The sequence below is a fragment of the Hypoxylon fragiforme genome (genome assembly GCF_022984875.1).
Source record: "Hypoxylon fragiforme strain CBS 206.31 chromosome Unknown GGS25scaffold_10, whole genome shotgun sequence".
NCBI lineage: Eukaryota > Fungi > Ascomycota > Sordariomycetes > Xylariales > Hypoxylaceae > Hypoxylon > Hypoxylon fragiforme.
In genome coordinates this window covers 2,102,473-2,114,674 of record NW_026054765.1, presented here as the reverse complement: position 1 = coordinate 2,114,674, position 12,202 = coordinate 2,102,473, and the positions used below count along the sequence as shown (strand labels likewise).

Here is a 12,202-nt window from a genome sequence, read left to right as displayed (position 1 = left end):
CTAAAAAATCTGAAATTTCTGAATTGGTGCAGTTGTGTGTCATGATTGACTTCATTGCGTACCCCAGACCTGCAGTCTGATAATGCTTGGCTGGAATTACATGTCCTGAATAATAAATCTGCATTAGCTATACCACATTGACTCAAAACGTTTGGAACAGCTCCACCTACGTGCGTTGAGGTGGCAGGTTATGAAATGAGGAGTAATTTATGTTGGATGAGATGCTGCATGAAACCTAGCTGGCAACATTTCCTCGATACCTATGTACCTGGTTATTGGCCTACTAACCTATCTAGGTAACTACACCTACATACCTACTGCGTATCTAGTAGATACCTAGACAGACACCAAGATCTATACATCGACTTCGAGGGACACAAGGGGGCAGGGGGCAGGGGGGAGAAGGGAGGAAGGGGAGGTGAGCGTACCTTGCGGAGCCTTATTTGTAATATTCAAATTACATCTCATAGTTGGAAACTCGACCTCAAGAGGGCCTGTACTCATTATTTCTCTTGACCGCCAAGAATGTCAGGCTCCAAAGTTGTCGAATATCGCTTTCTGGTATTCGGGTTAGCCGATTGGCTCTGAGTCCTACATCATTGTCGACTAACCGACTGGGCTTTGCCCTGCTGAGGGTGGTAGAGCGCCCAGAGGTATGTATTGGAAACTACCATCTTTATGTATCCAACTCCAAACTTCGCTGCTCAAGTGCTCACGGTTGGCGTCAATTATGTCCCATAGGTGATTATATGCCTCGAGGACACGTCTATGTATTCCGACGTCTGTGCAATATTCGAGTCGCTCGTGGCCGCACCGTTCCAGCTGCCTCTCAAGTCCCGCAGCCATCATCGCAAGCTGCCAACTCCAAACGACTGTGCCGTGGTATGCACTTTCGGTGAATTCATCGACCTTCACGGAACCTTCACTATACGCTGGGTTTGCGACGACGAGTCCGACTGGCGTTGATAAACCTAGAGGAAATGGGCGCAGGATGTTATCCGCAGCCTGCGAGAGAAAAGAAGAGAGCTGAGTTTGGCTGGTACTATTGAGGAGGAATAGCCGGAAGCAATCGTCCGTATTCATAACTCTAACAACTGAGTGCCCATTTCTCCCGCCCAGAGCTAGGCCGTGAAAGACAACTGGTGAGGTCAACGAGGCTGTGTCAACCTCTCCCGGAAATCTGGTCGTACCGACGTAGCTTTCCACGAGACCGCGGGCTTTATCGGCCGTGAGATTCACTTCGAAAAAGGAAAGTGTATTATCTTCCCAAAAAGTAGCACGTTTGCTAGCGATCTCAGACCAGTCAGGATGTGAAGAGAAGAATCCATTGCTCGATAGCGACGCAATCGCATGAAGTGCTGCAGGAGCTAAAGCCGTATTCACTTCATATGGTATGTGTCCACCACCCAAGCCATTGGGACTGTCACGCCATTGTCCCGCTACTTGGCCTTGCTTGAGGTGAATAAGATTCTGCTTTATTGGAGATTGTTCGAAATTAGTTGTCAGTTTCATTATTTTCTCCGCAGTGACTAAGGTCATATCGTCATAAGTGATACCACGGCTTCCTGGAAGTATAGTCGCCTTTCTGGCGAAGAACGAGTCACGACGAGCTTGCCCGACGGTGGAAAGAACGAAATACCGATGCATTGCGATTATAAGGTAGAAGTCAGTGTCAATCATCTTATAATCGCATTGGGGATCTGTGCTATCAGCACCTTGCTGTGCATTTAGATATGATGCGTAGTCGCCAATGGTTTCTTCATGACAAACGCTGCCGTCATGTGAATCGATTCGCTCAATTGCAGCGCCGAGAATAGCCTCAATTGCTCCTCCATCGCCCTCACTGAGGATGGGTTGAAGTAGAAGAAGCGAAATAAGGCTGTCCCGTCCAAAGTATGTGAGGAACCTCCAAGCCCCAGCAAGCATCTTTGAACTGTACGAGAGGAAGGCAAGCGATTCAAAGTCATCCGGATTTTGCGTGATAAGATACTGAGACGCGGGATTGATGACCTCCGTCGCTTCAAGTTGGTCCAGTTGTGGATAACTAGACCAAGCATTAAAGGTGTAAGCACCGCCCATAAACCGAGGTTTACCACTGCTGATAACGATTGCATCTCCGCCGAGACTGTGCATAGTCAAGTATGTCTCTGTGGTTTTATCTAGCCATGGCCGGTTGAGTTGGATACCCCCATCGGATAACATATGGACCTCAATTGCATCTTGCATTTTTGATGTTAGAGTACTCGGCCCTTCGACAAACTCTCGAATTGTTCTGATGCTTCCTAGGATGGCTAGATCAAGTATTGCAGAGGAGTTAAAAGATAGTACGCCGGTTACGCCACCGATTAGAGTGTCTAATGTCCGATTTGTGTAAACGATGTTGTCCAACCGTATGTCGAGTGTTCCGTTGACACCATTTTCTGGCGAGAAATACGCCATGATCCCACTGTTCCCGGCTGGCCATGCAATCTGAGAATTATCAGTCTCACTACCTATTGAGGTAGGTACGGGGCTATGAAACAGGCCCTACAAGAAGCCTTGGGCCAATTATTTTCAAGTCGCTATCGGTTAGTGGGCTTGTGAGAACGACTTGACTAGCACTGCTACAATCGGATATAAAATAGTTTTCGTATGGGGGGTCGCTCAAGTGGAGGTACCTGGATACGCAGTGACCGTCCTTTGGGGGTGGCTTTACATCTGAAGTAGAGTTTTGGACTTTAAGTAATTGCCCATGGTCACAGCTTCGAATAATTAGCGTTACCCAAGGTGTTGCGTGAGAAAGACAGAGAAAGATGAGGAATTGGTTATCTTACGAAAACTCTCGAGGTGAGTAACAACTGTCACCGCACCGTAATGTGCGTTTCCTGTCGACCACCGGGCAGAGGAAATTGCCATGACAGCATGTATACTGACGCGTTTAGATATGTATGGTTCTTATCTCATGGTGTGATATGAACTCACATCATTAATGGAGTATCTTGAAGTACCACAAGGTAGTAGCCCATCGCTGACTGTCCTAGGACTTGAACGCCGCGGTAACAGTACTGCCAATAGTAATCCAACTAGCATAATGCTGAAAATTGCCAACTGACAAGACTTGTTTCCCCGTAATCCACGATGATGACGGTATACCTGGAATTGCCGAGGAGCAGAACTGGGAGAAGAGCTGGGATTTGAGTCGAATCTTTCTAGTGGGATACCTAGGGCATCGTCTTCTAGTAAAGCTTGTCCATCATCGTTTGCCTGGCGTTTGTGTGTGGTCCACTGGATAATAGAACCGATGAAAGGCAGTCTCATCAGTCTTGGATATTGTCTTATAGACATTGTTCCTAGGTACCTCCTAGTCACCACAGGTTTTTGGATTTGTACCTAAATTATCAGTAATTCATAATCAAGGCAACTACCAATTTATCAAATTACATAGTAAGTAGGTATATATTGACTTAGAATTCGAATGAATTGGTAAAGGGATAGAAGTTGAAGTTGAGTTTGAATGTACTACCGGAATTGTAACTGTAATAATACTACTAGGTATGTGAGATATGCTGTTTAATTTCGTTTTAAAGTTTACCCCGAACTTACTAACCTAGGTACCTACCCAGGCAGGTCTAATCTAGCAGCCTAGCAGCCCCAGTAACTGCATTTTGCGGGGCCGAGAAAGCCCCAGGATTGCACGTGCTTCAGGCTCTTACAAGTTACAACATAGTTACTTTGATACTTGATTTATGCACATCTAACCGAGCAGCACCCTCGTTCCCTCGTTATCTACAACATAATTAACGTTTGTAATTGTAATAATGCAAATAGTTAACTACTTAAGACTCTTAGTTAAGGTAAGTGGTGATCAGTATTGGACATCTTGAAAAATAGCTATACTGGGCTGTCTAGTAAGTATACACTCAGTCGGGACTTTTACTCCTGCCTAGCCATCTCCGCCGCCTCCTTTAACCTCCCTAACCGTCCCTCTACCCACGCCCGATGCCAAGCCTCGACCTTGCCACCAAGCACGACGCATGTAGCGGGCTCTAGCAGCACAACGCCGCGGGCAACCGTCGCGCCCTTTCGCAGGACTAACTTCTCGCCGATATTCAGCGTGTTGATTCCGATGCGCTCGACACGTTTAAGCTCCAGTCCGTGCACCTTCTGGCCCTTGCAGTCCTGCAGCACGAGGCGGTGCGTTGTGCCCTTGGCTGTGGTAGCGTTAGGAGCCCCACCAGCCCGTACCGTGGGAGCTGCTGGTGTCGACTCGTTGCCCGCGCCATCTTCTTCCCCGTGTCCGTTCTCGTTGCCCGTGGGGAGTCGGATGATCTCCCGACCTCGGGTCTGTTCCCCCCGTGCGATGGCCTCGAGTTCCTCGGCCTGCTCCCATTTGCTCTTGCTCAGGTTGTCGATGTCCAGAACCTGCACTGGGGTGTCCTTGGCCAACTTGGTCTCTTTGACTACCGCGTTGCCCAGGTTGGATGGGAATGCGGGAACAGGCGACTCGAAAAGAGATGGATTTGTGAGATCGGCAGCTAGTAGACGTGCCTTGACTGTAGCTACTAGGGCCGGCAGAGGAGGTAGGGGATTCCGGTTGGGCAAGGCACTCTGTATCCATGCTAGCGATGGGATAGGGAACCCCTGATTTTGTAAGCTGACACGGATTTGTGCTGCGAGATCCGAACTCATGATGAGGACAAAGTAATTGCTTTTAACTCATTTTCAATGGTAACAGGTAAGTACTTTGGTAAGTCTCTAAATCTTAGATCTTGCTTTTAATGATTTACCGGACTTTGGAAATGAGAATGAGTGCATGAGATGAGATCCAGGGATGAGCTCTTTGGACCTTCAAGAGGTAAACGGTGCTACATGTACACAGTAGTTAGCGGTTAATAGCCCCTGGAGCTCTCGCCACAGTGGCTTTACCTGCTAACAACTCGAGCGGCGGCGGGAGATCGGCAGCTAATACCCTAAAACCTCACTAATTGGACCATGATTTATGGTTTCCACCTCACCTTGTCAATGCATCCATAGTACCAACCTTAAAACCTGTAAACTTCCTGGTTCTAACAAATCTTGCGATAACCTCCATCTTTAATAAAACTTACCTTACCTTACCTTTCCACATCCCTATGCCACGTGACACAACACAACCACCCTCCGGCAAAAAATGTCCACGATAGCCTCTCCCCGCGACGCGCCGCGCCGCATAAACTCGCAACCCGCCGGCGCCACCCCAACCTCGTCCACGCGCCCCAGCCTCGATACCTCACGGTCGCCCATCGGCTCGCCGAGCCTCAGCGGCAGTCCTAACCCTCTCTACAACAGCGGCACCCCCACTTCTTCTACACCCACCAGCAGCAATGCACCCCCGACGAAGCGCAACCGCGCCGCCCTGCGCGAATACTACAACCTCAAGAAAGCCGCCGCCGCCTCCTCGCCGCCGCACGTCGAGGTGACGGATCCGTTCGGCGAGACAGCCGGCAACGCGCACGAAAACGAGCACTACTCGGAGGTGCCGCCGAGCGAGATGGACAAGGACGGGTTCGACGCGGAGGCGTTCGTGCGGAAGGCGCTGGTGGAGAACGGGATGGAGGATCTGCTGCGGCTGTACACGCGGGTGCTGGGGGAGACGCGGGCGCTGGATGCCGAGAAGAAGGCGCTGGTGTACGACAACTACAGCAAGTTGATCACGGCTACGGAGACGATACGGAAGGTGAGTTCTTTTTTTTAAACTCTCCCCCTTTTGTCTTGGAGGAAGGTTTTACAAAGGAGAGAGAGAGAGAGAAAGGTGCGGTGTGCTAACAACCTGCTAAAGATGCGGACGAACATGGACCCCCTGACCCCGATGGCGTCAACCCTCGACCCAGCCATCGCCCAGGTCTACTCGCAAGCCTCCGCCATACGGGACTCGCTGCGGAAGTCCATCCCACCGCCCGACCCATCCAGAGCCCAAGCGGAGGAGGCACGTCAGAAGCGAGCGCGGACGAAGAAGCTAGCCATCGAGGTTCTGGACACACCGGATAAAATACGAGCACTTGTCGCGGAGGGGCGTCTAGAGGATGCAAGACAAGCGTGGGTGATGCCGCGGAAGCTTCTGCTGGTGTGGAAGGAGAAGGGATTTGGTGGAGCGGATGTGGATGCGTGTATAGAGGACGGAGATTCCGCTGTCAAGGGTGAGCCGAGTAAGGGGAATTGGCGGGAACGGAATGGGAATGGGAATGCACCATGATGAGAGATCATTCTATCCACAATGAACAAGAACAGGAACATCAACAACTACAACTACAAACAGACGAAAGAAATATGGCAAAAGGCTGGCCTATTTGACCGAAACTTGCTACTTCAATTAACAAGGATGCTGGAATCTTAAGCTAGGTCTCTAACATCGATTACTTCATACGGATCACGATCGGCCTTGCTCACAACCACCCGAGTATTCCCATATGCTGTCGTCTCCAGCTCAACCTCCAACATGGGCTTCAATCTCGCCTCCAGATACTTCCGCTCCGAGTTGCTGTGGAAGACGGTGACGACGATCTGGCCGAGCTGCGTGTGCCGCAGCGCATAGTGGTGCGCCATCTCCCCCGTCACCAGCACCTGCGCGTCCGTGTCTTTGAGTATGTCTGCCCCCGAGCCCGCGCAGACGGCTACCTTGGAGATCTCCTGCGTCTTGCCGAGGTCCTTCAGCGCCGGCGGCAGCGCGACCATCATGTATCGCTGGTTGCCTACGCCAGCGGATACCCGCTTTAGCAGCGTCTGTAAAGTGACGGGCTGGGTCAGCTCGACCGTGCGTCCGTAGCCGGTGTACTGGTGTCCGTCCGGAAGGGGCCGGGAGATGGGCTGCACGACGGTGCGCTTCGCCTGCCGCTCGCCGGCTAGTATGATGTCGCAGAGCCAATCGTTTAGTCCGCCGCTCGCAGCATCCATGGCTGTGTGCGGGCAATAGACGGAGATTCTCTCAGCGACTAGGCGCAGGAGGAGCGTCTGCATTGGGTCTTTGGTAGTAAGAGATTTTAGAGGCCTAAAGATCACGGGGTCTGCGTTAAATGTTAGCCTTCACCCGTCCGGCCTATATGAGGATGGTATGTGTAAGTCGTACGATAGCAAACAATCATCTTGGCCCCTTCCGCCAGTGCTTCATCCACCACCGCGGCCGTCAAGTCGTTGGTGAGGAGAACGGTGTTTCCCGTCTCGTTCTCAGCTTTAGACGAGGATGAGGACGGAGGCGCTTGTCCTAGTAGTACTACATAGGTATCACCATTAATTCTCATGATCTGTCTGCTCAAAAACCGCATGGGTTGGTCTCACATCCTGTGTTGTCCCATGCACTATCTGCCAGTTCTTCAGGGAACCTGTGAGTTGCATTAGTCTAACATGAAAATTGGGCGTATTAGGTAGGCATGAAATGAGAAGGAAGGCTTTCTCTAAGACTAAGATGTACTAACAGCGTCCGCATTGCAGCAACCACCGCATCGGTGAGAGAAGCTGGGGGTGGAGCCGCCATGATCTTGGATGAACTGAAGCAACGGCTTTGTCGAAGGGTGAAAATGTTGCTGCTTGGACGTATGGTTGTGGTCTTAAATCCTCCAGTTGGTCTTGAAATGAAGTGATAACTAGCTCTCCTAAGTTGATACGCCTGTGTGATAAGTGGAAATAGTTTAAAAGAGAGCTTTAGTGGAACGTTTGGGGTAATGAAAGATCGTGGCCGGACGAACATCTCAAGTAGTGGAATGGTTGTTGCATCACCAACATCACCAACCCACTACCACCGTAGTACTATGTAACTAATACTTCAAAGTTCAAGTTGGTAATGGAGCTACTGTAGGTTAGTTATACCTTATCTAAATCTTATCGCCGGACATCTGGGCCTTAAGCTTCAGCCACAGCTACGTAGTGTGGGTTAAAGATCAGCTAGCGTTAACTATCGATAACGAAATAGTTACCGGCGTAATTTCATCATCCAAACCGAGATTCCATCCCAATCTAGTTCTTTGGATCTGAATTCCATCATCGTGGGGCAGTCATCTATGTATAACCAACTTACATAAGCCACCTACATAAAGCGTCAATATTGAACCACCAACCCAACACAACACAACACAACACAACACAACACGATAGGAAATCAACCTGTTCCCATATCGCATCGCACCAACATATCCGCGATTCATAATAACCCTACAAACGAGAACAGTCCACACAGCCCGGCGCACACATCCGTGGTGTAAACTAGTACCTCGGTACACATCTACCTACCTACTTACCTACTCCCACACCACCGCGATCGGACCGCACCGCACCAAACCGCAAAACACAATGAGCGAGTCCAGCATAACCGAAGCGTCGCTCAAAGCGGCGCTGACCGACCGACTGCAAGCCGTGCACGTGGAAGTAACAGACATGTCCGGTACGCCACCCTCACCCTCCCCCCTTCCCCCCTTCCCCCCTTCCCTCCTCCCTATCCTCAAACAACAAACACACACCAACCCCCACCACCAGGCGGCTGCGGCCAATCCTTCACCTCCCTCATCGTCTCCCCCACCTTCGCGGGACAGAGCAGCCTAAAGCGGCACCGCGCCGTGAACGCCGCGCTCAAGGCCGAGATCGCGTCGATCCACGCGTGGAGCGCCAAGTGCCAGACGCCGGACGAGTGGGAGCGGGACAAGGCCAAGAACAGCGGCGACGGGACTGGCCCGCCGATGGACGGGACGGTGCGGGGCCAGGTCCAGGGGGTCGATGCGTGAGAGGGGGGAGTGGCGTACTGGACTGCGCTTGGGTACCTGCGGATCTACGGATGGCTATTGAGTTGGAATTTAGGTAATGCACGGATAGAATAAGGGGTCAGGGGGGGGGGGTAAGGGATAAATAGGTGCCTACATAGTAGACACATAAGCAGCACGCAAAGGAAAGGAAAGGGGAGGGGAGGCATATATATGCGCGCGGAATATACCCGGGGAAGAGCATGCTAGCTATTACCTATCATAAGAAACCCTTTGCACCACCATATCAAGATCGTACCTACCTAGGTTAAGGTAATCTTAGGGAGGGAGATTCTACCACTGCCACTTACCTACCTACAAGTGCCTCCACATGACACTTGGCATATACATACATAAATATGTAGGTACCTGCCTACGGTACTATGCCACAAGGAAAGTAAATAGGGGGCACGAGGACCTAGGAATCTATCTTTTCGCGTTATGAACTGTTCCATCTAACAAGTTACCTACGTTTTGACTTTACTCTGCTCTGCTCTGCCCCGCTCTGCTTCTTTTCCCCCATGGACATACAAATCATGATACCGGGACTTTTGAAAGGGGCCTGGAGTCCTGATACTCATTTCGACACTCGCACAGAATTCCTCGTAAAACATCTTGTCTGCAAAACAGAGCCCACGTGGTCACAGATCCAATGAGTTATCATTCAGCCATCACTTCGGCAGGTCCCGACCTACTGACTCCCAACTTTCCCTCCTCATGACCCTGCTGTTAATCGCCACCCCATCAGAAGAGACCTAGTAGATCATCGTTATTGCCGCCTTTCTTCGGCTCCGTGCTGTCCCCGTGACCGAGCTGCACCGATGCTGGTGGGGGCTGGCTCGATCCACCCAGGTCTAATCCCCCAAATCCGTTCATGAGATCGTTCACACCACCACCTGCGCTTCCCATGCTGGGTTGAGGCGCTGGGGCGTCAAATAGACCCATCATATCGGCCATGCCGCCTGACGGAGCGGCTCCGCCGGCCGGGCTTGCCACACGTTCTGGTGTGGCTGTTGCAGATTGTTGCTCTTGTGACGCTGGCGCAGCACCATCAAAATCGATATCCAGCAAGTTTTCGATGTTGTTCTGTGTCTGTGCCCCATTTCGGGAGGAAGCGACTGATGCCGCGATGGGGTTTTCTGCTGCATTCTGCCGTTGTTCTTGGATAGCTGCTCGTTGGATCTCATCAGCACCGAAGCGTCCTTTGCCAACAAAGGACTCTGGCGGCTTGTGATAGACGGAGGATAGAGTCGATAGCTCGCCGAGTAACTGCTCTAATAAGGTTGCTGGTAAGCTTGTCATCGTGGTTGTGATGGCTGGCTTGGGCGATAGAATAATGTTCTAACATTGGTTAGCTTGAAAGCCAAGAAAAATAGGGGTCTAGGTAGGAAAATCATACCTTTGCAACATCGAGGTCCCCAGACAAAAGTCGCCAATAGACGTAGGCTCGGTCTCGAATATCAGGATTATCGTTCTCCGCCGTTGCCGCCTGTAGCACTTTCTGCACTAACCCTTGACTGTTGCTTGGCTTTTTCAAAAACAATTTAACAACTGCCGTCAAAATTTGCAGCTGGGTTTGCGTAAATTCTTCCATAAACCCATCAACGAACGTTGTTAGGATTTCGTCAGCATTATTGATTTTCTCCGCATACTCGCCAACAATCCATATTAGTGAACCTCTCGCTTCAGGCTCATCTAACTCGTCAATATGGTTGCAAAGTGTAGGGATGACCCCTTCATAACCAGGGTATTTCCGGAGGATGTCTTTGATGACGACGATAACCTCTTGGACCACATAGTTGACCTTGGTAGCGATTAGATCGAGGAGCGCATTGACACACTTCTCGCTAGCGCCTTCAATTTTGATCGCGACCTGCCCAATTGCTTTAACGGCTCTTCGAACAAAGTCCATATCCACTTCCAGTGCGTACTCCTTTAACTCAGCCAGCAACTGCTCGTAGTTCTTCTCATTCGCTATCCTCACCATAATCTCGAGTTTTTGTAGTTTGACATACGGCGGGTCATTGTATTTGCAGAAGAAGACCCTGAGTTCTTTGCTGAGGATATCAGGTTTGGCTTGTAGAAGAAGATCAATGTTTCGCAATGCTACATATTGGACTTCAGGAGCTGAAGCGACGAGAGTGACTGCACCTTGTCAGCGAGGGACCGAAAATTTAACGATACCAGAGGCATACTCACCCAGGGGAGGCGCCATCTTCTTAAGATATTGGCGGACGAGATCGGCGTTGATTAGCTTCATGTGGATGAACACCACTTTGACGGCGGCGAGCACGACACTGGGATTCACATGTTGGAACTGCGGCGCTACTCGTTCGCAAATGTGCTCTGACTCCTTCACGTCCTGGGGTGGGTAATCGGCCAGTGTCGAAAGGATCGTCACCCTTCCCCACTCCGTACACTCATTCAGAGCCATCAATAATTTCTTGAGTGTTGCCGGTGTTATCACTAATGCCCTTGTCTCGGGTGCTGTCTCGGTTATTTCTGCCAGTGCTTGCACAGAGTTCGCCACAACCATGGGATTGGGGTCTCCAATCATTTCTTGAAGTATTTCCAGGAAGCCATTCTCCATGCACATGGATGGGTTTAAATCGAATAGTTTCGCGACACAGATAGCAGCTGTCTTCCGTACATATGGCGACTCGTCACGTAATGTCTTCCGCAGAGGCTCTTCCATGTAATCCACCATCTTGTCCACTCGAATACAGCCCATCGTTCGGATAGCAAGTGCTCTTATGAGTGGGTTTGGGTCTTCCGAGTCTTGGACGAAGGTGTTGACAGCAAGAATGCAGAGATCGGGATGGGATTTCGCATAGTTCCTGGGATCTCCAGTTAGCAAATGAAATGTTACTATTCACCATAAGCCGCTACGCAATAACACCTTACATCAAATACAGATAAACAAGCTTCTTCTGATCTAGGTCGGCCGTCGCGATGTTCTTTAGCACGTCCGGAAATAGCTGTGACACGTCTTTCCCTAAAGTCATGGCCATAATAGTTTTTTGAATTGATTCCTTGCGTTCCCATGCATATTGGGATACTAGACCAGCTCGCAACTCAAACGTTTCGCCCTTCCTAGGCACGGCGAAAGCGCCACGAATGCGACTGACCGCCGACATCTGGACGTCGTGTGTGGGACCTTATAAACGTCGAGGCGTCGGGGGTGGTTGATTAGAGGCCCGTTGAGGGCTATTATGCGTGCATGCGACCCTTTTTTGGTCGAATATTGAATTGTGACTACTGTATAGTATCGTGGTTTGGTGTGTTTTATTTATTTGGGAAAGAACAACATCAATATGTCGATAGGTAGAAAGATGAAGTTGACAATTGTGTGAAGTGTGAGGTGTGAAAGAAGTGCAGCCCATTCAAATGAGCCCCTGGCTACTACCACAACTGCTACGTACGTAACTTATACCCTAGGCAGTTACTGGGTACTTACATAA

General features: G+C 50.3%; 6 protein-coding genes across 6 annotated transcripts; 2 read left to right on the top strand and 4 right to left on the bottom strand.

The window, feature by feature from the left end:
- Positions 1 to 484: 484 nt before the first annotated feature.
- Positions 485 to 3,297, bottom strand: GGS25DRAFT_516255 (carbohydrate-binding module family 52 protein; the record flags this gene model as incomplete). The annotated part of the gene is made up of 5 exons (XM_049263176.1): positions 485 to 558; positions 612 to 2,469; positions 2,531 to 2,741; positions 2,814 to 2,908; positions 2,962 to 3,297. 5 exons carry the CDS (start codon positions 3,295 to 3,297, stop codon positions 485 to 487), a joined length of 2,574 nt encoding a protein of 857 aa, XP_049112559.1.
- A 447-nt stretch (positions 3,298 to 3,744) lies between these two features.
- GGS25DRAFT_511517 (uncharacterized protein) lies at positions 3,745 to 4,906 on the bottom strand. The gene has a single exon (XM_049262726.1). The coding sequence runs from the start codon at positions 4,666 to 4,668 to the stop codon at positions 3,913 to 3,915; it is 756 nt and encodes a 251-aa protein (XP_049112558.1). The 5' UTR covers positions 4,669 to 4,906; the 3' UTR covers positions 3,745 to 3,912.
- A 243-nt stretch (positions 4,907 to 5,149) lies between these two features.
- GGS25DRAFT_526526 (Vps51/Vps67-domain-containing protein) lies at positions 5,150 to 6,211 on the top strand (the record flags this gene model as incomplete). The annotated part of the gene is made up of 2 exons (XM_049265006.1): positions 5,150 to 5,695; positions 5,798 to 6,211. 2 exons carry the CDS (start codon positions 5,150 to 5,152, stop codon positions 6,209 to 6,211), a joined length of 960 nt encoding a protein of 319 aa, XP_049112557.1.
- Positions 6,212 to 6,348: 137 nt separating this feature from the next.
- Positions 6,349 to 7,486, bottom strand: GGS25DRAFT_516254 (NGG1p interacting factor 3; the record flags this gene model as incomplete). Its single annotated transcript, XM_049263175.1, has 4 exons — positions 6,349 to 7,019; positions 7,082 to 7,225; positions 7,291 to 7,334; positions 7,428 to 7,486. 4 exons carry the CDS (start codon positions 7,484 to 7,486, stop codon positions 6,349 to 6,351), a joined length of 918 nt encoding a protein of 305 aa, XP_049112556.1.
- Positions 7,487 to 8,164: 678 nt separating this feature from the next.
- Positions 8,165 to 8,832, top strand: GGS25DRAFT_95194 (bola-like protein). The gene is made up of 2 exons (XM_049266173.1): positions 8,165 to 8,389; positions 8,482 to 8,832. The coding sequence occupies exons 1-2, from the start codon at positions 8,299 to 8,301 to the stop codon at positions 8,724 to 8,726; spliced, it is 336 nt and encodes a 111-aa protein (XP_049112555.1). The 5' UTR covers positions 8,165 to 8,298; the 3' UTR covers positions 8,727 to 8,832.
- A 1-nt stretch (position 8,833) lies between these two features.
- Positions 8,834 to 12,174, bottom strand: GGS25DRAFT_95185 (Adaptor protein complex beta subunit). Its single transcript, XM_049266172.1, has 4 exons — positions 11,646 to 12,174; positions 10,941 to 11,578; positions 10,141 to 10,886; positions 8,834 to 10,082 (listed from the first exon to the last, which is right to left on the bottom strand). The coding sequence occupies exons 1-4, from the start codon at positions 11,876 to 11,878 to the stop codon at positions 9,486 to 9,488; spliced, it is 2,214 nt and encodes a 737-aa protein (XP_049112554.1). The 5' UTR covers positions 11,879 to 12,174; the 3' UTR covers positions 8,834 to 9,485.
- Between the last annotated feature and the right edge of the window lie 28 nt (positions 12,175 to 12,202).

Coding starts and splice junctions, on each gene's coding strand:
- GGS25DRAFT_511517 (XM_049262726.1), bottom strand. CDS start 4,668: ATGAGTTCGGATCTCGCAGCACAAATCCGTGTCAGCTTACAAAATCAG.
- GGS25DRAFT_95194 (XM_049266173.1), top strand. CDS start 8,299: ATGAGCGAGTCCAGCATAACCGAAGCGTCGCTCAAAGCGGCGCTGACC. Junction 8,390..8,481: donor GGAAGTAACAGACATGTCCG/GTACGCCACCCT, acceptor CCCCACCACCAG/GCGGCTGCGGCCAATCCTTC.
- GGS25DRAFT_95185 (XM_049266172.1), bottom strand. CDS start 11,878: ATGTCGGCGGTCAGTCGCATTCGTGGCGCTTTCGCCGTGCCTAGGAAG. Junction 11,579..11,645: donor CTTGTTTATCTGTATTTGAT/GTAAGGTGTTAT, acceptor TGGAGATCCCAG/GAACTATGCGAAATCCCATC. Junction 10,887..10,940: donor GAAGATGGCGCCTCCCCTGG/GTGAGTATGCCT, acceptor GACAAGGTGCAG/TCACTCTCGTCGCTTCAGCT.